At 37.7% G+C, this 25,584-nt stretch overlaps 1 protein-coding gene and 1 long non-coding RNA gene across 42 annotated transcripts in view; one reads left to right on the top strand and one right to left on the bottom strand.

Annotated features, from left to right (window-relative positions):
- The window catches only part of ank2b (ankyrin 2b, neuronal), a 158,594-nt gene that overhangs the window by 49,430 nt on the left and 83,580 nt on the right, over positions 1-25,584 (top strand). For 38 of the 41 annotated variants that reach the window (XM_058781301.1, XM_058781285.1, XM_058781275.1 and 35 more), the window contains exon 1: positions 7,689-9,173. The exons of 2 other annotated variants lie outside the window; for them this stretch is intronic. In XM_058781301.1, the coding sequence (XP_058637284.1) occupies positions 9,045-9,173 (129 nt within the window). In that variant the 5' untranslated portion in view covers positions 7,689-9,044. Of the gene's footprint in view, positions 1-7,688; positions 9,174-14,614; positions 15,109-25,584 lie in introns of those variants that run through there. One more of the 41 variants, XM_058781265.1, reaches the window with a different exon arrangement.
- LOC131543679 (uncharacterized) overlaps positions 7,570-25,584 on the bottom strand; it is a 28,637-nt gene continuing 10,622 nt past the window's right edge. The window contains exons 2-3 of the long non-coding RNA XR_009271958.1: positions 9,205-9,319; positions 7,570-7,694 (exon numbers count right to left, since the gene is read on the bottom strand). This is a non-coding gene — a long non-coding RNA (uncharacterized LOC131543679). The remainder of the gene's footprint in view (positions 7,695-9,204; positions 9,320-25,584) is intronic.

Genomic DNA, 25,584 nt, shown 5'->3' with positions numbered 1-25,584 from the left:
ACACTTTGAGGAGTGTGTCTATGTTTGCCGTCTTTGCAGTTCTTGTCCCGCTGTTGCTGAGGCATGGCGGTGATTGGGATCACAGGGATCGCATTTGAATCTAGCGCTCTCTCTCATGGTACGGAAGCCCGCGCTGCGGTCTCTTCCCCCTTCGAGTGTGTCTATGCTGCAGCTATCTTCCTCCGAGGAGGTTGATGTTGTTATCATTATTGTGATGAGATTGAGGACTCACCATCTCAATCTTTTGCATATGAAAAGCATACTGCATTTTAGATTGCTCGTTTCTCCTGCCAAATATAAGGGGCTGGGATGCACGTGATTTATGTGTGGTTTGTTTTGGAGCGGAGTACACATAGTCAGCTCTCGAGGGGGCTAGCTGTGTTCATTCATAAATTAACCCTAAGTGAACAAGTGAAAATGCATTACCTTATATGTTTAGCTCTGCTCCCCGCTGGCGTTTCTTCTCGAGGAAAGAAAGTTTTATGCAATGTAGAATCGAGTTGCCAAGGCCATTACGGGTCTGCAGCAAAATAATGGGGGAAACTGTGAGCAGACCTTTTTCTCTCTCTTTCCCCCAAACGCATGCAAATGTGTAAATGCGTTTGAAGGCTTTTATTCGCGATTATTTTATCTTATCAGCACAGGGATTGGAGAGGGGCTCCCCTTTCTCCTCCCTCACTCTCTAATACAGCGCTCTCTTGCGATATAAAATTCTCAAGTGAGAGCACGGTGTTTACCTCTCTTCCTCCAAGGAGGTTGATGTGGTCAACACGTCATTACTAGACTTTTAAGGAGTTGGTGGAAATTGTAACTAAAAGCATGCCATAGCATTCTATCACAACCTCAATGTCGGGACCTACCGGTTTTCCCTATCTCCACACAGAGGTGTTGAGAGCATGGGTTTAACCATTTTTCATTCCAGCTCTTTTGCCCTTTTTTGCGAATTTTCTATTTTGGGGGGCTGAATGATTAGGTTAAAGGGCGATGTCTAGGGTGGGACAGACGCTTGAGGGCTATCTTTTCCCAGTGCAGCATCACCCCTAAGGCCGACATTTTCCTATGCTGGAGACAGGTCTTAGGGGCTCAGCCCCAGCCGTGTTCCAGCTCTTCATTCGGGAGCGTCGCTTCTCGTACTCCCCGCGGAGCTTCTGGGCCGAAGGCTTCTAAGCAGAAGGCGGATCTGCGGACCATCATTCTCGCTAGATAGTCTTCAACTTAAAGGTCCTGACGCCTATGGTCCAGGACTTCTGAGGGTGGGCCCCTCTGGGGAAGAGCGGTGTACACCTTATCATACAGTGCCCGTCTCTCCTCAGTGCCCTCAGGAGATCAGTCTGTCAACCCTGCCACCCCCGGTGCTTCAGGGCATAGCGGTCTCCAGCGAGCACATCTCTCAGCATCCACCAAGAAACATAGCGGCCCTGAGAGGCTCGCTACCTCCAAGGAGGTCTTTAGAGCAGCTTTAGAGTCCTCCGCTTCAGGGCACCGAGCTAGCCGCTCTAAATACACCAGAGGCCAGTTTCGAAAGACTGTTTCCCTTAGTAGATCATCTGGCAGCATGGAAGCTTCTGCCAAATGTGTCTCATTGGGTCCTGCACACTGTAGAAAGAGGCTACAAGATTCAGTTCAGGTCTCGTCCGCCTCTATTCAACGGGGTGTTTCCCACTCTGGTGGGCCCTGAGCAGGCTCTGGTCATGGAACAGGAAGTAGACAATTTCTTGAGGAAGGAGGCAATTGAGGTGGCCTTCTACAGCCAGTACTTCATCGTTCCGAAGAAGGATGGGGGGTTACGTCCGATTCTAGATCTGCGTTTTTTGAACCGCTCAGTCATGCAACTCAAGTTCAAAATGCTCACAGTCAAACAGGTCATGTCTCAAATCAGGTCCGAGGACTAGTTTGTGACGGTAGATCTGAAAGACGCATACTTCCACATATCCATCCTTCCTCAACACAGGATATTCCTGAGGTTTGCTTTCGGGGGCAAAGCGTACCAATATCAGGTTCTTCCATTCGTTCCAAGTGTATGGATGCTGCTCTGGCTCCCCTGCGAGTCCAGGGCATCCGCATACTGAATTGCATCGACGATTGGTTGATACTAGCTCAATCAGAGCAAATGGCGATTCGGTATCGAGATGTTGTTCTCGCTCACATGAAAGAGTTGGGGTTAAGACTAAAAGCAAAGAAAAGTGTGCTTCCTCCAGTACAGAGGACCACTTATCTAGGCGTAGTGTGGGATTCGACCACGATGCAGGCACGTCTGTCTCCTGCTCGGATCGAGTCGATCCTCACAGCAGTCAAGAGAGTGAGAGAAGGCCATTCACTCACTGTGAAGCAGTTGCCGAAACGGTTGGGTCTGATGGAAGCTGTGTCCAATTTGATACATTTTGGCCTGCTGTACATGAGACCCTTGCAGTGGTGGCTCAGGACCAAAGGGTTTTCCCCGAGGGGCAACCCGTTCCGCATGATCAAGGTCACGTGGTGATGCTTACGGGCCTTAGACATGTGGAAGAAACTATGGTTCCTGTCACAGGGCCCTGTGTTGGGGCTCCTTGTCGTTGTGTAATGCTAACGACGAATGCCTCCCTCACAGGCTGGGGAACGGTTAGGAGTGACCTCTCCGCCCAAGGTCTATGGGGAGGCCACCATCTCATGTGGCACATAATTTGCCTGGAGATGCTGGCTGCTCTTAAACACTTTCTCCAAGACCTAAGAGGTGTGCTCTCTCACCCCACACTTTCACCAAGTGTGTGGATGCTGCTCTGGCTCTTCTGCGATTCCAGGGCATCTGCATGCTCAACTACATAGACGATTGGTTGATACTAGCACTTCGGAGCATATGGGGATTCGGCATTGAGAAGTCATCCTCGCCCATATGAAAGAGCTGGGGTAAAGGCTAAGCGCCAGGGAAAGTGTGTTTTCTCCACTACAGAGAACCGCTTATCTGGGTGTGGTGTGGGATTCGACCACGATGCAGGAGCGTCTGTCTCCTGCTCGGATCGAGTCGATTCTCACAGCCGCAAAGAGAGTGAGAGAATGCTAGTCACTCACTGTCAGACAGTTTCAGAGACTGTTGGGTCTGATGGCAGCTGCAGCCAACGTGATACCTTTTGACCTGCTGTACATGAGACCCTTGCAGTGGTGGCTCAGGACCAGAGGGTCCCCCCCGAGGGTCAACCCACTTCGAAAGATCAAGGTCATGCGGCGATGCTTATGTGCCTTAGACATGTGGAGGAAACCTTGGTTCCTGTCACAAGGCCCAGTGCTGGGGGTTCCTTGTCGTCGCATACACTAAAGACAGATGCCTCCCTCACGGGCTGGGGAGCAGTCATGAGTGGCTGCTCCACCCAGGGTCTATGGGGAGGTCACCATCTCACGTGGCACATGAATTGCCTGGAGATGCTGGCCGTGTTACTTTACATTTGGAACATTAACAAGTAGTAAATAGCAATGTTTATAAAAACATAGACTGATGTCCCCCTAATATACGGTATTTTAGAAAACCATTCTGTGAGCAGTATATAAATAACAATTTGTATAATATTTTGACAACGTTATTAAACCAGATTATATTTAACGAACATTTAATTCATGTTGCTGGAAGAATTTTGTTCAAAACTTTGTTCAAAACAGACTTTATTTGAAAAGTTACTTATAGTCAGTAGAATGCCTTTTGTGAGACTATCAGAATAAAGAGTTAGCAGATATTAAGCAGACAGTCTACTAACACTCGTTGACATATAGATGCAGCGTTACTTATTGTCAACAGAGTGTTCAAAAGGGACCATCATTTTTTTCAATGAGGTTTTCCTGGGTTGCAACATTTTAGTCAAAAACGGATGATGCATACAGTTAAGCCATCTATTGCCAAATGTGTCCATGAGTAAAGCAAGGTTTGTGTGAGGTTGCTGTTAGGCCTGCCAAGGATTTCTGCATGTGTGTGTGTGTGTGTGTGTGCAAAAACCAAACAGATGGCATCACTAGTGTAATCTATGAGTCACCCCTGTCGGCCTATTGACACACTCGAAAACACTCAAATACGTACAAATACACTCCCACTCTCGACGCACACACACACACACGCACAGACACACAGACAGACTATGGATCTGTCACCTCTGCTCTCTAAATCCTGATGTCACATAAAAGGATGCTATTATTCACCATAATATATTTAGTTTGATGAAACTAATCATTAGGGATCCACTAATAAAAAATTTTACAGATCAAGTTCTAATGACAATGCTTTCTTTTTTGGTACTGACATTTGTATTATAGTTCTGTCAAATGATTAATTATGCGATTAATCGCATCCGAAATAAAAGTTTTGTTTACATAATATATATGTGTGTGTGTACTGTGTATATATATATATATATATATATATTTAAGAAAATATGTTATGTTTATATGTTATATATATATATATATATATATATATATATATATATACTATATTTTCAAAACATACTGTATGTGTGTGTGTGTAATAAATCTATAATAGACACATATATTATGTAAATAAAAACTTTTATTTTGGATGTGATTAATCATGATTAATCGTTTGACAGCACTAATTTTTAATAACACCAATTTTCATGTAGTACACTGTGAATAATGATTTAAAGACACTAATTAAAAGCTAATGATATATACTTTTTCAGTTTCTTAATTTAATTAAATTTTTATTTATTATTTAATTTTATTTTATGGTTTTTTTTGTATTATTAATTTAATTTATGATTATGGCAGACACTTTTTATTCTTTTTATTCATGTATTCCCTCAAAACATTTTGGTTTTGATAGTGCCATGCTCTATTGTTTGAGCTACAGGAATACCCTCTAATTTACATACTCATGCAAGGCATCTGGATTTTTCCAGCTCCAGACCATTGCTAAACTAAAATACTTCATCTTTAAGGACTTGCTTAATTTCGTGCTTATTTTTCTCCCGGTCTGATTTTGTACTTGTACATTTTTCAAAGAGCCTTGCTTAAAGTTGCTTCAGAAAAATGTACAGTAGCTTGTGATTGTCTATGTGTGGGACAAAATGTTTAGTAATACTAGTGTGTCTTGCTATGTGTTTGTGTAGCTTATACCCAGACACAATGGAAAGCAGTCGTTGTTGCTGTCTCTACTAATGCAGGTGTTTTCACTAATAAATACCTTCTAGTATCATCTTTTAAATAAATGTGCTCACAATACATGGAAAATCTTTTGTGATCTCCAAGCCTAGAAAAGTCAAAATCACAATCCTACATTGATAATATTAGTCTGTTGTTTGATGGTTGCACTTGGAACATTTGTGCACAAAGGACAATTTTTAAATTCCAAATGAAATCCTTAAGCATTAAGTACATGACTGGAAAGGTAACAGAATACTCTTGGGAACAGTTGAAACACTTTAGTTTAATTTCTGTTCAAATTGAGGTTGGAGATAACAGCTCTAGAGAATAGATAACCAGCAGATGGCGCCACATTAAAGTAATTACAGTGGAACAACTAAATAGCCAGTGCTCTAAACTGCACTGCTACTCTGAGTTACTGTATATTCATGTCCTTAACATAAAACACTTCCATATGAACATAGTAATAAGGATTAGTGGTCTGTTTGATGCTGTTGGAAATTTGCTTAGGTGTAACACTATTAGTTGTGCACCAAAATTTACTGATGACTGTCATATTTTTGGAGAATGATCAGTAATAGCTGAGCCAATGGTGTTGTGTTATCAGGCTAGTCGGTACAAAAGTTTTCAGAAATCTACCTATCCTTGAAATGCATATTTTATTATTTACTTTGTAAAATAAATGTAGTTTTAAATAGGAGATCAGGGAGTGTTGTAACACAAATCAAGTTGCAAATGAGCTATAGGTATGTTTCTGTTTCTATTGTTGTATATAAGGGATAACACTTAATGTGAGGCTAGTTGTAACATGCATGATTTAAAAGTTTACATGCTAGCATGCCTATGCTAAATTATTTACCACAGTAGTTGCTATATCATTACTAGACAGAGAAAAAATCATAACACACTAGTATACTATTAAGTGTACTGTTTCAGTACTTCTCAGGAGTACACCTTTTCAGTGTTTCAGTGTACTTTAAGTGTATCAGTAGCCTAAACTTTAAGTACAGTTTACATCTAATTCTTTCTTTGGTCTTTCAGCCATATTACAAGTGCACTGCTAGTTTAATAGTTTTCTTTAAGTGAACTTTGCATCATACTTATAGTTTACTATTTATATAGCCTACTGTGTTCAGTAAAAAAATAAAAATATTCACAAGCCAATAACATTGACAGCATTTTACATAAAATATTTTTATTAAATTTTTATTAAATTGCTTATGGATATTTTTCTTCAACACAAATTGGGCTGCCTTACAGCAAGAAGGTCCCAGTTTGAGTCCTGGCTGAGCAAGGAGGACTGTGCATGTTCTTTCCATGTTGGTTTGGGTTTTCTTCAGGTGCTTCGTTTTTCAGTATCCAAAGATATACAGGAGAGGTGAATTGGAGATGACAAATTATCTGCACATACGTGTATATTTTCTGTGTGTGCGTGAGATTTGTGACTGTCCATCCATCCAGGGTGTTTTCAAGAGACACTGGATAGGTTCCAACCCTCCTGTGAAACTAGGGTTTTTCAGTGTAGCCTATAATTTAGGTACACAATTATTATATAAATACTTATCTAGATGTATGAGTTAAGTTCACTTGAAGAAAACTTAAAGTTTTCTTGAAGTATTCTCACAGACATGCTCAACTGTTAGCACTATGCTGTTCCATGCAATTAGCAATATTACACATAGCTAACTTTTATTTATTCTGTTTACTGCACCATGAGACCTGAAAGTCAGACAGGGGAAAATCTGAATAGTTAGATATTAATATTTAAAGAATTCCAAAGCATTCTTACTCACTCACCTATTTGTCTTCCGTTCTGGGATAGTTTTGTGTTGGGAAGGTTTTGGTGTGTTTTGTTAAGTGTGTGGTCTGTTGCCTTGTTTTGCCCAGTGCTGTAAAGCTTTGTTTTGAGTTTTTCCAGAGTTTTTAATTAGCACACACACACACACACAGAAAAAAAAAATTAAAAAAATGTATATATACACTGAACAAAATTATAAACGCAACACTTTTGTTTTTGCCCCCATTTTTCATGAGCTGAACTCTAAGATCTAAGACTTTTTCTATGTACACAAAAGGCCTATTTCTCTCAAATATTGTTCACAAATCTGTCTAAATCTGTGTTAGTGAGCACTTCTCCTTTGCCGGGATACTCCATCCACCTCACAGGTGTGGCATATCAAGATGCTGATTGCTCACCCACACGACTCCATACACGCTGTCTGCCATCTGCCCTGTACAGTGAAAACCGGGATTCATCCGTGAACAGAACACCTCTCCAAAGTGCCAGACGCCATCGAATGTGAGCATTTGCCTACTCAAGTCGGTTACGACGACTAACTGCAGTCAGGTCGAGATCCCGATGAGGACGACGAGCATACAGATGAGCTTCCCTGAGACGGTTTCTGACAGTTTGTGCAGAAATTCTTTGGTTATGCAAACCGATTGTTGCAGCAGCTGGTGTCAGACGATCTTGGAGGTGAAGATGCTGGATGTGGAGGTCCTGGGCTGGTGTGGTTACACATGGTCTGCAGTTCTGAGGCCGGTTGGATGTACTGCCAAATTCTCTGAAATGCCTTTGGAGACGTAAAAAAGGTTCAAACATTCACTGATGCTCCTGAAGGAAATGCAATGCATTAAGAGCTTACACTTTTTGAATTTGAAGATCAAGATAAATTGTACTTAATTTGTCTTCCGGGAAAACATGCAAGTATATAATATACAAGTTAATAATTGTCTTTTATTACCAAAACATTATATATATGTTTTTAAGAAATACATTGTATTACTACAATAAATTAATGTACAAAATTCAAAATGGCCATGTATTGTGTTAGTGTTACAATCCACCTGATAGAAAGATTATATCATAGTAATATGATATAATCTTAATAATAATAATAATAAACAATAATAATATGTACTGCATATTGTTATTATTTTTATGTTTTAGTCATACCCTCAGAAACCAATAGAACATAACAGATATGTACAGTATTTATCTCCTATTATGTTTATAAAAAATAACAGAATGAAATTTTATTGATTCCTTTTATTTTAAAGTTTCTCTGGTCTTTTGCCAAAATTTTGCCATTGTTTCATTGTACAGTATTCAGTAATACGAGTATATGGATTTGAAAAAGGCTCAGTGAAAGAAAACAGCATCTATGAGTGTATAAATCAGCTAGTATTACCACACAGAGGCGGACTGCACCAATTCCTCTTTTGACGGGTGGAAGGGAGATGGGAATGCTGAAGGGATGGGAATTGCAGAAGACCGAGAGGTGTCTTTAATCTTTTATCTCCCCCTCCTGTTTTTCTCGCATGGCTGCACCCACTTTCTTGTCTTCAGCAACAGTGAGCGATACAGTACAGTAGCCACACCCTTCCATCCCAACCACCCTGCCCAGAGACCCCAGAAAAAATGTGATTGGACAGGAAGGCGTGTTGTCTAATGACTGATTGTGCCACAATCCAAAGCTAAGCGGCTAACGGCAGCTTGAGGACACATGGGGGGATGGGTCTGCCCTATTTCCCTCTTCCTGTTTACCTCTGATTATTTTATCTAAGCTCATATAGTTCCCCCACCCCTTTTATAGTGCTCTCTCTCTCTCTCTCTCTCTCCCTCTCTCCCTCACACATTCACTCACACCTTAAATGTAGTTTCCCGGAGAGCGGGAGAAGGAGGATGCTGCTTGCTACTGCTTGTCTGTTTAGACCTGTCGTGGGAGGAGTTGAGCGTCACTGCTTCTCTCTGTTCTCCTTTTTCTCTCTCTCTACCTCCCTGCGTACTTCCAGAGCTGTGACAGTGGGTGTTACTCGTCTGTCCTTGGGCTTGAAAGTCACCTAAGACCTGTTTCTTCATTGCTAACATCATTCCTCCTTCGATTTCTGCTTATTGCTACTGATATTGAGGGACTGTTGCCATGGCGCATGCTGCAGCGAGCATCAAAAAGGCCCGTGTGGAGATGGAACAGGCTCCTGATTTGAAAGCGCTGGAGAAAGCCCGTGAGAAAAGAAGGCGCTCGCGTGAAAGAGCCGAGCGCAGGTGTAAGGTAATGCAGGCGTCGGCATTTTCCATCTCACCTTACTTCCACCAGAGCACTGGGGACACGGGCCCTCAAAAAACCTCCTCCACCCTTTCATCCAACCATCCATCAACCATCCATCAGCATTCAAGTCTGGCTCAAGATGCACCTGCCTGAGAAAGAAGAACACTAGCATTACATCAGGCTACGAGAATGCACTCTTATTTATTTATTTTAGTTTATTTATTGTCCTTACTTTTAATAAATGGCTTTTTTATTTGACACTATTTAGTAGTTAAAGCCTGTAGTTTGTATTCATACCACTTCAACCTTCTGATGCATGATGTCCACTACAGTTATCATCTTTCAGATCTTTAAAAGGCTTTCTTTTTTTTTTTTTTACCTTTTCAGGGTGATGTTACACCCAAACCACAATGTGATTATCTTTTATATTTATTAATACTGTAGTTCATGCATCAGAAATATGTATGTCCTTATATTTCATATCTTTCACATCCTCTGAATCTGCACACATACTTTTCTGGCATTCTTATTCACGGCATCCAGTAATAATCATTGCCTATTTATTGATGCGGCACATGTCCATGACACATATCTTTATGTTTTTGCATCTTTACAGTATCCATACAGTGCTGTGTTGTTGTGTGAGAAACCAAAAGGATTTATCTGTATGTAGCAAAGAGAAATTAAGGACATGTCTTAGTCCTGTAGTCAGAGCTGCAGTCTAATAGCGCAGACTTGGCACTCGGAAGCAATGTGTGTTTGGGTGTATCTATCATGCATTCTGAATATGGTAGCACAGAGGAGTGTCTGTTTATGCATCTTTGTGTGAGTGTTTGAGTGTATTTGACACCGTCTTTAAATAATTACTGGCCCTTTAATTTTTATGCTGAGATTTTTATGCTGTAAAACATGGCCACTTTAACAATAACAACCTAGCAGATACAAGCAGTGGGCAAGCTTTATGTCCAGGACTGCTGTTCAAGTTACGACCAGCTATACATTTTCTATTACATGGTTGTAATCCTTTAAATGTTTTGCGAGCAGCCCTCTACTGTACAGGACATCAGTCTTAATGAAATATAGTAATAGTAATTGGTCAATGAACAAACTGCGTCATAAACAAGTCAGACAAGTCGTAAAAAGGATTAGTGGTGTTTTTTTTGAGCAATTGCAATCAGCATAATCGATTATACAATACTTCACAGTGCTGAGGAAAGTGAAATGGTGTGAAACACTCTGTAGTTTTTGCTAGATGTTGCTCAGAATTAAATGCAGGGTTTGAAATTAACATCCGTCTACACAATGATGAAAACAAATACTCCCAACCTTAACCTTGCACCCTTTAGGGGCAAATAAGGTACCAAAGTGTACCTTTTGAAAAGATACTGCCCCACTGACAGCTTTTGTTCCCTTTTTTGAGAGTTTATGGTAGCACATCCAGATTTGGCGCACAGTGTTCAATTCCTCTCCTGACCGCAAGTGACAAATCTCAACAATCCGTTACATCCAGCTGCAGCTGAAGTCGAATGCACCTAAAGTCTGAGCTTTTCTTGACTGTTGACTGCGGGATGGAGTTGACCAATAAAATCTCCTGACTGGTTAAGGAAAGGAAATTATGCACTGGAGAGGAGACAAGGCCACTTTTTTCTCTCAGCAAGAATTTTTCCACCAATAGCCTATAACCTAGTAAGTGACGCAGAGATTATGGAAATTTTATTATCATTAAATTACATGCCGGTCTATAATTTTGCCATTGTGATATTTGGGACATGATTTTTGTTATTATTATCTGATTCCTTGGAAGTGAGAACAGATTTGGGTTTTTTGAATGGATGTCAATGGAGGAGAGGCTTCAATGAGTGACTTCTGAGGACACCGCTGATCATTTTATGAATTGACAGCCTGTCCACTAATCTTTGTGTTTACCATTATACATTCATGTTGGAGTGAGTTGTATTTGAAGTTTACAACAAAATAAATGCTATTTTATAAGAGAGATCACTGAGAAGTTTACAACAGGTAGGACTCATAATCTTTCTTTCTTTCTTTTTTTGGATAGTTGAAGCTCTGAATGAGCAGTAACTTAAAAATGTTGTAGCCAGTAGCTGGTGAGAGACAAAGTTAATTTTAGACCCTGTTGATATGGTATTTGTCTTAAACTCAAACTGACAGATAGTAGTTTAGATTTTAAATCAAGTTTGTGGTGGTGGTGCATGAGGAAGTAGATGAAAACGAAAAAATTTGGAAATACAAATAAAAAATGCTGGACATACCAACACTAAATATTTCCGTATATTTGACCAAATAACATCATAACATTAATGTTACAACAAGGACAGTGTGGTATTATTGCACCCCACACACACACACACACACATTATTGTGTAGATGTTATTTATATTTTGTGGGATGATGGTGGTGGCATAATAGATCACTGTGTAGGTATTTTATAATGCAAATTGTTCTTTTAGTATAATTGCAAAATGACCCGGGTCTGCTAAGTGTGATTAACTAACTGTGTGGTGGTTGGCTTTTTAGTGTAATATGTGATGTTCATTCAGCTGTAGCATATTTGATCAACCGTGGACATTTTTTTTAATTAAATGAACTCTCAGGTGACAGCTGTCTCACTCAGAACTTGGCCATATAGAACAATCACCAACCTCCAGACAAAACAAGAAAGGAGACAAAATAGCAAACTTTTTTAGTGTGCTCAAATGCACAGTACTCTAAAATATTATGCCCAGTCATATTAGTTCAGATGATAGTAATAGTTCATCCAAAAATTTAATTCTGCTGTAATTTGCTTATTACAATAACCATTACTTATTACCATCATGTGAACCAGAGTACTGTTGTTTGGTATGTGTGAAAGTCTCTCTCTCTCTCTCTCTCTCTCTCTCTCTAAACTGGGTGTGCACTAGTGAACTGCATCCAAGTTGGATACTCTAAATGTTCCAACAAAGTATGACAGAATAATTTAGTCAAAATCCATAAAAAGGGAAAGAAAAAAAGAAAGAAAAAGAATTTACTGTAGTACATGGTTTCTGTTCATTCAGTTATACAACTCTAAATACTCTGTCATGGTTAAAAATGTGACATTATTCATGTTAAATAGCTTGAAACATACTATACAAAATGACTGACCTACATAACATTGCAGAAGAGATTATAATATTCATTTATCTTTGTCCAGAGGTATCATTTCAGGCTTTCTGCTTTGTAGCAACATCAAGGGCATTCATGGGTTGTTTTAAAGTGTGTTGCAGTGCAAATGTCTGAGTTGCTATGGAAACATAGCCCCAGACACTTTATTTGTTTGATTTGTGTGTGTGTGTGTGTGTGTGTGTGTTATAGGGAGAATCACTGCCATGAACGTTGTATTAAAAGTTCACTGCCATTAACTTTTATAAGTGATGTAGTTATGATATTTTAAACAACCATTTTGTCGCTAAATGATGCCAGTGCTATTAAGGTTATTAAATACATATCTGTCTGTTCATCATATTAGGAGTTTACATAGACATTGTTTGGGTATGTCCTGTCAAACAGCAATCCAATGATGCATTGTAAAGTGCTACAGCATTACGTTAAAAGCATGATATTAAGATAAAAAATTATTGATTTAACACACACATATATATATATACATATATACTGTATCTGAAGAGTTCAGATGCAAAAGCCTCTAAATGCCTTTTGAAATTTTCTTCTAAAATGAGCATTTTTATCAGGCTCCTATGTGTAAGTTTGGAAATGTTACATTTAATAGGTTCTTTTCATTGCTATTAAAGTGAAATAACTGAACAGAATCATAGGAACCTGATAAAAATGCTACTTTTAGAAGAAAATTTCAAACGGCACTTAGAGGCTTTTGCATCTGAACTCTTCATATATATATATATATATATATATATATATACTGTATATATAGAAAAACAGTGTTTATTCAACCCCATCCCTCCTTTCTTGACCAAGTTGAGAATCCTTGTTAAACATTCTATGACTCTATGACTTTATGACTTCCTTATAAACAGACTTTTTCAAAATAATATGTGGGGGGAAAATCCCACTAACACTGAAGGGGGACATCTATATCTAGGACCAGAATATCATAGAGATTTAAGGGTAGACAAGCACCCAGAACTACCCAAGCAACCACATAAAGGCACGTTAAATAAGAACCATAGCAACCTGACAGCAACACCTTACAGCCACCCACAATACCCTGCTATTGTGGCAATGAGTAATGTATGGGCAAACACAACTAGAGTATTTTTGGAAGAAACTGTGAGTTGGGTTTAATGCATAATGGTAAATTTATGTAAGCGATTCTTAAGAATTCTGTCCGTTGTGCATAAAGTGGTTATGTTCCCATACACAGCAGGAGTGAGTAGCTCTTTTGCTCCACCGCACTCCCCCCAGCCATATGGTTTACTAGAGATTAAAGGAGTTTGTTGTCTGTCCAGACCAAAAGATTATGTCCTCTAGTTTGGATGCAGCAAGAGGAAAATTGAAATAAAATCCTCTATCAGTGCAGGAACGTGATGTTTGCTTAGTGGAGAGACATGGTGCGTTATAAGGGGAGGGGCTTTGTTATTGGTTTGCATTGGAAAATTCATCTGTGCTTTTTGAAGCTTAGAGCAAATCTTTACTCAAATATCAAGATGTAAGTCTTCTAAATAGATCATTTAACTGCCAAAGAATGAGGAAGTAAAGACGGTCACAAGAGGATAAAGATTCTTGTAAATATTCTTAAGAAGAATGTCTTCTGAAGCCATATGATCGCTTGATGTAGGGACCAGAATGAAATTTTATGTAGTGTATTTTGATAACGATGACAGTCTGATAAACAATGTCTCTTTACACCACACTGAAAATGTGGTTTGTGGTTAGCTGAAGTGGATGGACCTTCAAATGGGCTCTTTGTTGAATGGGCTCCATGATAAAATATTTCATTGAATGGGAAATATTTTATCCAAAACAGTTGGCTTATTGTGTAGAGAAGGTCTATTGTTGAACTCATTAAATGTCAGCTCAAAGGAGAGCAAGGGCATTTGCTTCTGTGTTAAACATGTCATACATTCACGCACAAGTTCCAGCCATTTCTTTTAAACACATACACACACACCAACAAATGGCAACTCAAAGGACAAGGAATGACAAATGAATTGTGTCATTGATCATGAAGGTTAAATCAATACATTCCTCAATACACACATATTTGCACTGTGTTGTACTGTGAATTTTTGATAAAAATTCTAGACATGACACCAACAAGCACATATAAGTGGAATGTTATTTATTTTACCAAAGTTGTATAAACAAGTAATACTGAGTAACTTACCGTAATGTGAGCATATAACCTTGAATGTTCTCTACCCTCCACCCACACCTCTGACGTCACGAATACTCAAATCGGCATGTTTGTTTAATGCTCATTGGATAGAGGCACTTCTGTTAACATGATCCCTTGGTGGCCATTGGAGCACTGGGTGCTGAGAAGGAGCCCCTGTAATCTCCCACCTTACCTCCCTGTTTTGGCCATGTCATCCTCCCTGTTCCCACATCCCAAACATGCCACCATTGACATGCATAGTTTGGCTTGTGGGTGTAAAAATAGCCAGGGCTCAAATTAGCAATGAAGGAGAAGCATTAGCACCCAGTAGTTAGCTGCGGTAGAGCTCCACTGGTTATGAAAGGGACTAGTTGTCTGTCTAAGTGATAGATAAACTGGTAGGACAGTGTGGTGCTTCTCTGTTGGGCTCAGAAATGGGAACCCAAAGGAATAGTCTTATTTGATGGTTAATTTTTACATCCTTGTATATCCACCATGGGCAATGCAGCAATGCGTAAGGCACATAGAGTCGAAAATCCTGCACAAGATGATATGCTTACAAACATTGAATCAGATCAAAGTGAAAGCATGGACTCCCTGGTAAGATTTAATATTTTTGCATACATATTTGCTTAGGTACCTGTTTCATACGCAGTTTCAGTGAGGGAGATTTTTGCAAAGTGTTTCTATTCTATTATTGAGCAGACATGAAGTTGGTTAATAAATCTGGATCTTTAGAAGTGCAGAATTAGCACCTTGATGTTCATTATACATTTTGCTACAAAGCTGAATGTGACGTTTCCCTGAAAGTTTAGTCGCAGGTAATAAATGATCGACAAATCAATGAAGACTATGGCAGCCTTATATCAATCCAGGTTTGCTGTGATATTTTCGTGCCTTTGATATAGTCGCTCATGAGATTCTTCTTGACAGGCAGCAAAACGTGAGCAGCTTATAAGGCTCAGTTTTACATGGTTTAATTCTACTTAATCTGTCAAGAATACAGTGTTGCACTGGTTATGTATATTTTGGACATTAATGGCCTTATGTGCATGTGTGTGGTGTCCCATATTGGTTTATTTTGCTGTATGTGTTTTCATTGTGCAATTATGTTTGCCATATTCAGACTCTTTAGGCCTTACTCTTGAAACATGAGCAGAAAGAATTTCTGAATACATTGGGGCTCATTCATAAAACATAAGCAGAATGAATTACAAAATTGTTTGTAAAGCCACTTGGATAATTTTTTGATTAATTCAAGTGTTCATATTTTCAAGATGCTGCTCCGTAAATGGTGTTTAAAACATGCGGAAATTAATCATGCGGAGTGTTCTTTTAGGCAATGTGATTACTTTGTATTTTGATAACACTATGTGTTATATTAATATTTCATGGGTGTGTTTTCACATATAGGTAGTCATTAAGCTATTGATGTTAAACTTATTTGGCTTGCTTTCCTTTGTGGATTGGCTCAAGGAAGCAGCTCTGATATAAACCCCTGGGGCTTCTAAGATAATTATAGATGGCAAGATAGTTAAATTATGTTGTTGGAGAGATGCAGAATTTCATATAATAACAAAATTAATTAGTTAAGCAATTAGTCAAATGTGAAAATAAATCTCATTGACAAAATGACTGACTCCTTTGTTTTGGCACTGATTTCAGTTTTCGAATAAAGTCATCGACACTGTTTTCACCTGCAGTAGCAGAGTCTGCTAGCAGACTACATGGATTTTTGTTCTTTGTTTTGTAAGGTTTTAAAAAGGCTGTTTCCATGGCAGCTATAATCCTGGCATGACCTTTTATATGAATGTGAGTGGGATCAAAATTGTGATGTCAAGTTAAAGTAGATAAGTATGCTAGGTATTTTGTGGAGTCAAATACAGCTATTGGCTAACTGATTCCGCAAATGTCGGATAAATCTCTGTTGCATGTAGACTGCGTGTTGTGCAATATTTCAAAAGCAATTAGTGATTGTTACAGAGATTGAATTGATAAACAGCTATAGTTGGTCTGCTGTACCTCCTTCTTAGTTTATGAAGTATTGAGGGGGGTGGGGAGGAGATTGAGCCAGACAGAGATAGAAAGCAGTAGGTGAATTAAATGCTTGTTTTAATCTTGTGGGTGAATAGTCTGCACAGACTCTACACCCACAGAATTCCAGCAGAAAGCTTCACATAATGTTGTGCTTTTACTCTACCCAACGCTAAATGTTTAGGTTAAAACTGATTTTGTTTAGCCACATCTGACGTCGATAATTCTTAGATTTTTCTACAAAAGAATTGTAGCAGTAATATAGAAATATGGCAGCTGCTCAGCATTTTGTTCCCTACTCAGGTAACTAGGATTACACGCATAACCAAGACATTCTCTTTCATAGATTCACTCGACGCTACATCAGAAGTTGATGCTATTGGGACACTCTATCAGAGTGTCATACTACAAAGTTTGCACCAGTTCATCAATCTATGAACATATGCACAGACTGATAGAATAATATGAACTGACACCTGTTCAAACAGATAAAACCTAGGAACCAGGAGTCAAGCCCTTGTATAATTATTATATATTTTTTTAAAGTGTGCGTAGTTAACCCACACACCACATAAACATACAATGTCCTTTGTTTTGTAGCAGCAACAACCCTGTTGTCCCTGTTGTGGCCACCAAAACATGCAAACAGCTGATAAGATTTACACTATTGGCTTATACAGTCAGTGTAAATCCATAATGCAGAGGTCAAACCCAATATTTCCAGCCAAGGATGCACGGTGGCCCAAACTTGGGAAAGTAGATATACTCCAATCGAGATCTCCCAAAGAAGCTCCTCCAGGAGAAACACCAGAGACGGTGCTACACTCTAAAAAATGCTGGGTTGTTTCAACCCAACTTGGACTAACCCAATCTTTGGGTTAAAAATGTAATTTAAAAATTTAACCCAACAGTTGGGTTAGTCCATATTTGACCCAAAGTTGGGTTGAAACAACTCAGCATTTTTTAGAGTGTACCAGCAAAAGATGCACTATCTACTTGCATTCTCACAAATATTGTCGGAAGCATAATTATTGGTGGATGGCATGTGCCATGATGCCAGAGGCATGTGCCAGAGCATCCATCCCCAGAGGCAATGGAAGAGACAGAAAGAACCAAAAGGGGCACTGGGTAATTCAACAGGGCAGGTCCCCATGAAGTGCTCAATTTGGAATATAAAATTAATTTCTGTAATGCTGCTTTGGAACAATATGTAATATGAAAATCACTGTATAAACTTGACATCATAACAGAAAATGTGAAAATGGTGTGCACATCCTGTGTGACTCTATCATGAAACAATGAATGATAAGCACTCTCTGACCGGATGAATTGAACATCAGTACAAGAAGAGAGAAGCGTGTGTGTTGTTGTCTGTCTATATCTTTATGAGTGTTCATTTGGATCATTTGGCCTTGAATGACAGCTGTTTTTGCTTTATTTTTGTAAATTAGTGTGTGTGCTATTGTCCATTTATATTGCCTCTTAACCTGCGAACTGTGACATTAGTTTCCTGCGTCAAGCTGAGCATGACTAATAAAGTACTTTGGCTGCAGTATTCAAAACTGCTGCTGTACACAACTCTATCCTCTTGACTTCCTGTGTCCTTGAGCACTGCAGAAAATAACTATCAGATCAGTTCTGCAAGTCTGTCTAAGCCAGTTTTTTTTTATTTATTTAGACTTTTAAACAATAGGCATTGTGTCAAAGAAGCCTAACAGAACATATTTCAGCCTTAATCTCTCAATTTCCATAAACCTGTATGCTGTAATTACATACATAAATTGGTGAAACAACTCTGCATTTGTACACTGTAGTTCATGGATATTTGTAAAAATGGTGCTTCACTACACTCTCTTATTCTAAGTACAGCTGTGTTTTTAGGTTGGAACTCTGGGTTGGATATTTTGGGTTTCTTTTTATGCATTGTGTGAATGTGTTTGTTCTGAAATTGAATGGTTTACAGTGTGTCTAAAAACAGCTATTTATTTTCTTCAATCCTTTACATAAATATAACATTTAATTATGCATGATGTTTTTTTGGTACATAATAATTTTTTTGCGTGTCTCCATTCTTATGTCAAGACACATTTCACTAGAAGATATCTTACTGAGGCAGTGGCTCAACAGGATTATTTCTGGATCAAATATACTAGGTTTTGAAACTAATCAGAATCAGAATCAGAAAGAGCGTTTATTGCCAAGTATGCTTGCGCATACAAGGAATTTGTTTTAGTGTCATAAGCTTCCAGTTCACAGAGAACAACGACACACACACAATAAAAATAAGATGAGAATAAAAAATACACATATATAAATAAACAAAACAATTTAAAAAGAAAAATAATTTGAAACATAAATGATTGTATGTACAGTGTACAACTGTGCTATAGATAATAGAGTGGGATAGAATAGAAGGAGATGCAAGGATGTACTAGGATGGAGGTGGTTGCAAATAAATATAAGGTTATTGCACATTGTTATTGCATAATGGGGGGGGGGGGGGTCTTATCATTCACAGTAGTGTTGTCACGGTACCAAAATTTCAGTATTCGGTACCGATACCAGTGAAAATCCACGGTTCTCGGTACCAACTTCGGTACCACATGCTAATTAAAAACACACTATTTTTAATAATAGTCAAACAAAAATAAAATGTACAAAAATCAATGCCATTCTTCATACTTATTTAAATTGTGTTTCAAGTTTTTCCGCAAGTAATAAAAGTATGAAAAACAGTAAACAGTAAAGTTTCACCCAAATTTAATTTGTCTTTTAATTAATGAAATTTAAACATTTTATTTTTTGGGTAAATAAAGGGGATTTACTATTAAAATTAAAATATGGAAGAAATATTGTGTGATTATTTCTTTAAAAATATATTTTTTTTTTATCAACAGTAGTAATAGTATCACATACATTCTACTAAATAATAGTAATATATTTTTGGCACAATGTCTTTAAGATAAACTTTTATTCTGACGGGTTGCCCGTGAATACCTTTAAATTTCTGTGTGTAGCTATATGATATGAAGCTGGTTTTACTCAAATGGAACGGTAGAATACTCGTGAAGGGACTCTCAGAGCAGTTCTGTAGATGTTGTTTATGTATTTATGTCTTCATTGAGACGGCAGATGATGAAATCACAGCGAGCGTCGTGCGCTTCAGTGTAAAAAAAAAAAAAAAACGCGCGTCTCTGCCATCCAAGTGGATGCTGCACACTGGTGGAGGTTGAGGAGACCCCCAGATTGTAAAGCGCTTTGGGTGTATAGCAATACACAATAAAGCGCTATATAAATGCTTCATTCATTCATTCATTCATTCATACAGAGACTCGCAGAACATGCGGGATTCATATCTGAATCGACTTTTGCGGCTTAATATTTACAGATACTAGTCCATGTCGCGATTTGATTAAAGTGTGACGACCTACTTTTGATTAATTCATCCAAACTTTGACAAACTCCGTGACATTCCGTGCTAAACTGTAAACTCCGTTTTTATAACTGGATTCCGAGATTCCGTCCGCGTTTTCTGCATCACGGAAATCATAGGGCCGTACGCGTCAAGAACCGGGTCGACCGGGTACTCGGTACCACCGGTACTTAAAAAAACCTGGTACCGTGATGTTTTCATTTTTTTAGTACCGACTTGGTACCGAAGTACCGGGTCTTTTGACAACACTAATTCACAGGTATCCCAACCTAGTTCTTTAACTAGCTCAACCAGCAAGAGTTTCTTAATTCACTAGTGTCACCAGATCAGGCTGGTTACCTAGTTTTACCAGTTTAAGATTTGCTTGAGACCAGTATGGCCATAGTGGTACACTAGCTGGATCATGCTAATCTAAACTGGTCTTTTTTTGCAGGGAATGCAGCATATAATGTGGGGAAATGATTTTAAATGAGTTATTCGTCTTGACAGACAAGAGCGTTTGTTGTGTGGTTTCAGAAAAGGGCAGAACTGCTGGTCTCCTTGGTTACTGGGCTGGGATGAGAATGTTTCTAGTTTTACTTGTCATGGGATACTGAATTATTCATAAATCCTTCACACAGTGTATGAATTCGAGCAGAGAAGCACTCTCTGAATTAATGTTTTATGCTCAACTAGCCAACTAGTGATCCATTGACTTATATTATGTTTGTTGGCTTTTAGGATGGTTAGGTTGGCAAAACTTTAGTTGAATCTTATTTTGACAATATTTAAAGGGGTGGTTTAATGCTTTTTTTCTTTGCTCGATTGTGTTTATGGGGTGCAATATAACATGTCTTCGTGTTTCGTTTGTTAAAAAACGCCTTATTTTTCATATATTTCACCTTTATTGTAAGCCGCTTTCTCCTCTGTCATTTGAACGACCGGTTGACTTCCTGATTCTATGAAACCACTCCCTCAGAAACAGGCGATGGGCTCAGATTGGTTAGTTGGGCCGGTGTGTTGTGATTGGCTAAACTGTGTACTGCACATTGTCCGGAAACTTCACGCCTATTACCTTCACTGGGCGACAGATGCAAGTGCATGTCAAATGTAAATAATGGTGTCAATATTGCCGTATCAGTTTGAGCCAGAATCAGACCCAGAAAGCGGTAATGAAGAGAGTCAAGCAGAACTTCCGCAAGCACGGCTCTTACAAACGTTTCTAAATGGAAGTTTGCTGTTGTGATTACATATAATTTTTTGGAGTTCGTACACGTTTGTCTTATACACACAAAATAGCATCGAACTAACTGGCTACTATAACCAAACAGCGTTGGCTTGTGTTTACGTTCTTGATCAAAACGAAAAATTATGTCATAAACTATACATGGAAAATACATTTACAAAATTAGTACATAATTACAAATTCGGGTCCAAAATGTTTGTACGCATTTGTCATAGACACACAAAATAGCATTTAACTAACTGGCTACTAAAGCCACCGTTGGCATTTGTTTACGTCCTTGATAAAACTAAAACATTACGTCTGAAATTATACATGCAAATACATTTAAAATGATTAAATCTTACTTGCAGGTTGTGGCCCAACAACTGCTGCCTCTGGTTTTAAAGTTGGAACTGCTCCATGTTTTAGTAATAGTTTCTGTGTGAATCCCGCATTGAACTCATGGAAGCTGTCTTCCGTAAAATGCGCAGCACAGAGAGCTAAATTAGGATAGTAATTGTCAGGAACATAATCAAACATCAATTTTAACTATTGTTGACGAACTACAGCATCCGTAGGAAGCCCGAACACAGAAGACCTGACAGCTGGGTGAAAATAACACCGTTTCGACGGCATGACTACAACTCTCCACTATAACTCTTCCTCTTCGACAAAGCCGCAGAACATGGCCTTGCCCCCTTTTATGCATGTTCCCGGAGGGAGGGGTTGATGCAAATTTATGGGTTTTTTACGTATGCAACCCGGGAAGTATCTTGTTGTAGTCCCATATGAGTCGTTTTTGTAGGCATTAAACTTCCTGATTTTTAAAAGACGATATCTCCGCTTATGTTGAACTTTCAGCGCAGCAACTTTGCAGATACTGTTCATGCACCAACAGCAACATTACACACTATTTAAAATGAAAAAAGTGAAATCGCAGTAAACCACCCCTTTAACATTATATTGTTTATCACTTATAAAATGATTCATTTTATAACATACAAGGCATTAGTTTAAATGTCTAATACTATTTCACATTGTACTATGATAAGTCTGCACATTATATGACATTTCCCAAATGAATTACACAATATGCAGTATGTACTGTCTAATGTATGAATTTTACAAGGTAATTTTGTCATCCAGCATTGTAGTCTGCTAATCTTTTTGGGTTTTCCATTGTAAACACACTACTCACACTTTTTTACTGCATAATAAAATAGCGTATAATTTAAATACACAAATTTCGGCGTACCTACTAAAATATTCTACTGTAAAATAATGTATATAAAGGAATGTAAACATTTTAGCCTTTTAATTGGGGAAGGGACATTCTAATTCTAGAGTCCATTTTATTGAACAAACATTTTCATACACACTCATGATCAAGATCATCAAGATTTTTGGTCTTTTTTATCTTGTAAGAGAAAGATTAATTCACACACATAATTAGAGATAATAGTTAATATAACCCACAAAAGTTTTAATTTCATGGGATCTTTAATCATAATGTTTATTAATTTAATCATTTGGTTGAACATGGTAAGCTTACCCACCTGAAAGGTTGTGTTACTTAAATGAAACATTTTGATTTATATTTTGAATTAAGGTGTTACTGAGGTAGCTACATTTCTCATAAAGCAAAATCTCCCTGAGCACAGACCTAACTCTCCAGAGTGTTATCCTAAGATGCCTCCTCTATATAGAGATCACAAACAGGGACAAACACAGTGTAGGAGCCAGACAGACGCCTGCTGTAGCCCCTGGAGAAGTGACACTTTACAAACACAAACATGTTGCATCACACTCGGAACAGGCCACTGAAGAGGAGAGAAGTTGTAAGACAAACTGAAATGAGCATATGCAGAAAAAATATTATATATTATATACTATATTATATTGTATACAATTTCTTCACTTTTATTATTATTATTATTATGATTATTATTATTCATTTATTTATTTCAGCAATGATAATGTCTTTATCTGTGTATAGCAATGGCAAAATTATGTTTATCTGCATTTAGATAAAACTAGCTGTAGGCGTGGCTTTAAAAGGAAGCCCATTTTAAAGGTAGTTATATTCCTTAAACTGTTTCTGTGAAGCAAATATGCATTTAATAATTCAAAGTGTTGCTTATTACATAATTATAGTATAATATATTTATTTTCTAAATAAAATAACAATAAATGAGTTGGCGCCAATAGCCTCGTGGTTAGTGCGTCGACTCACGGCAACACAAACAACAGAGCTATATGTGTGCGCCATCTCTGTTTCTGTGTGAGAGGTGCGCGCATTTTTTGTCACTTTATTGTCTTTGAACGATTACATAAACACACTTTTATGCATCAGAATCCCCATCTTTGCAAGTATCCTCATAAACACAGTGATTTAGATCCGTAAGAGAGAGTAAACAGCTGAAAAAGAAAATGCATATGTTACAGTATATTGGATCCGGACTTCGGTCTTAAGGGGGAAGCTGTCCAATGTTCATCCTGTCAGCCATTCATATTAATCAAACAACAGTGAGAGAAAATCTCTCAATGCTCTTGACTAAATCACTTTTGTAACTTTAATAAAAAGATATTAAAAAATAATAATGATGATATATATATATATATATATATATATAGAATCTATACATAATACACGTATTCATTATATCTAGAAAGATAGATAGATAGATATAATTAACACAGTTAAGGCTAATTAATTAAGATGTATGTAGAGTTTCTTATTTATCGTAGTTTTTTGTCCTATTGCTTGCAATTATTTTCTTATCCTTATTTCATCACTGACTGTTAATTTTCAGTGAGCTTAAGGTTTTTTGTTTTTTTTTTGTCTCTTTTTAGGCTTGAATTAGTTTAATATTGACATTGGTGACGAGGATTATGAAAATTCTATGGTATCAAAGATTTTAATATCATAAAAACCTTTTTAAAAGAAAAAAAAATAACTATATCGGGATATATGTCGTTATTGTGATATAAAATTAGTCATATCGTGATATAAGATTTTGGTCATATCGCACACCCCTAAGAGATGCCATTATTGATTTCAAGGTGGTCACATAAATTAAAGTAATACTAAAGGAAAATAATAAAAGTAATAACAACATTTTAGGTTTTATGGTTTTAACTTAAATTTACAGTTAAATACTGTAATTTCATTAACTGATATACCAACCTATTAAAGTACTGAAATCTGTTTTGTACCTTTGAAATACACTGATAACCACCAAATGCAGATGGTGATGAGAAAGTCACATGATGAACCAAAGCCCATCACAAACAGCTTTTAAATAATAACATATATAGAAGGTGCACAGTGTCATTCACACAAACACTAAACACCATCAAGGTGAGACTCATTAAACTGAAATATGCAATAAACATTAATTTAACAACATTAGATGTAACATACAACCCTAACAAACATAACTGATAAGAAAAAACTGAGAAGCAGCATAGTTATTTTAAAGAACAAACATCAAATTCAAACAAAATTTGAAATGCAACGCAGGGAATTCTGGGAACGTCAATTTACGTTTTTTCCTTGTAAATTTTACAGGAACTTACCATTAACAATTTAACAGGTTTTTACTCTAACATTTTCACAGTTTTTTACCGTTAAAATCACGGTCATTTTTACAGTGTATGTATGAAAAATGGCTGATGTTTACTATAGTACTATAATGTATATGTATGTGTATGTACCTTTTTTCTGCTCGCTTCTCACGCTGCCGCTGACTGACATATGAATTGCACACATAAAGGCATTGCTAGGTGATTTTGCTTTGGAACTGTCAGAAAATTCAACTTGGATTTTATCAGAACTGACTTTGCTGACTTCGTTGTTTTAAATGGATGTAGCTCAGTCCTTTTTTGTCCGATTCCAACAAATCATATAATTTTGAAGGTCTTTTAATGGAGAATGTGAAAGTAAAAATAACTCATTTTTGAAAATTTGCTTATTGTGACTCATTTTGCCAGCACAGTTCACATATATATAATTGTTTTAAAAACAAACTCACAATGCACGTACTTCTGTAACTGTTTTTGCTCATAAACACTCACTCACTGAATTAATTTTCTCTCTGAAGCTCTGCATAGGGTTCACATTTATATACTCAGTTCACTAAGTATGCTGCGCAGTTCCTCACTCCTCGTCTGCTGTTTATAAAAGATTTGAGTGTCTGCAATCTTTCTGCTGAGGTACTAATGGTGCATTGCAGTTTTATGCAGTCTGCAATGTTTTTTTTTTTTAGCTACTCTTTACAAATCTATCTTTGCATCAACCACTAGACTCCTTAAACCTTTTTGACAGCCTTGTGGATTTCAATCTGTTTTTTTAACTGTTTATTTTAAGTATGTTGTTCATGATGTCCATTTCTATAGAACAGAA

The sequence above is a fragment of the Onychostoma macrolepis genome, chromosome 07, assembly GCF_012432095.1.
Source record: "Onychostoma macrolepis isolate SWU-2019 chromosome 07, ASM1243209v1, whole genome shotgun sequence".
Taxonomy (NCBI): Eukaryota; Metazoa; Chordata; class Actinopteri; order Cypriniformes; family Cyprinidae; genus Onychostoma; species Onychostoma macrolepis.
This window is presented reverse-complemented; position numbering and strand designations above follow the sequence as displayed.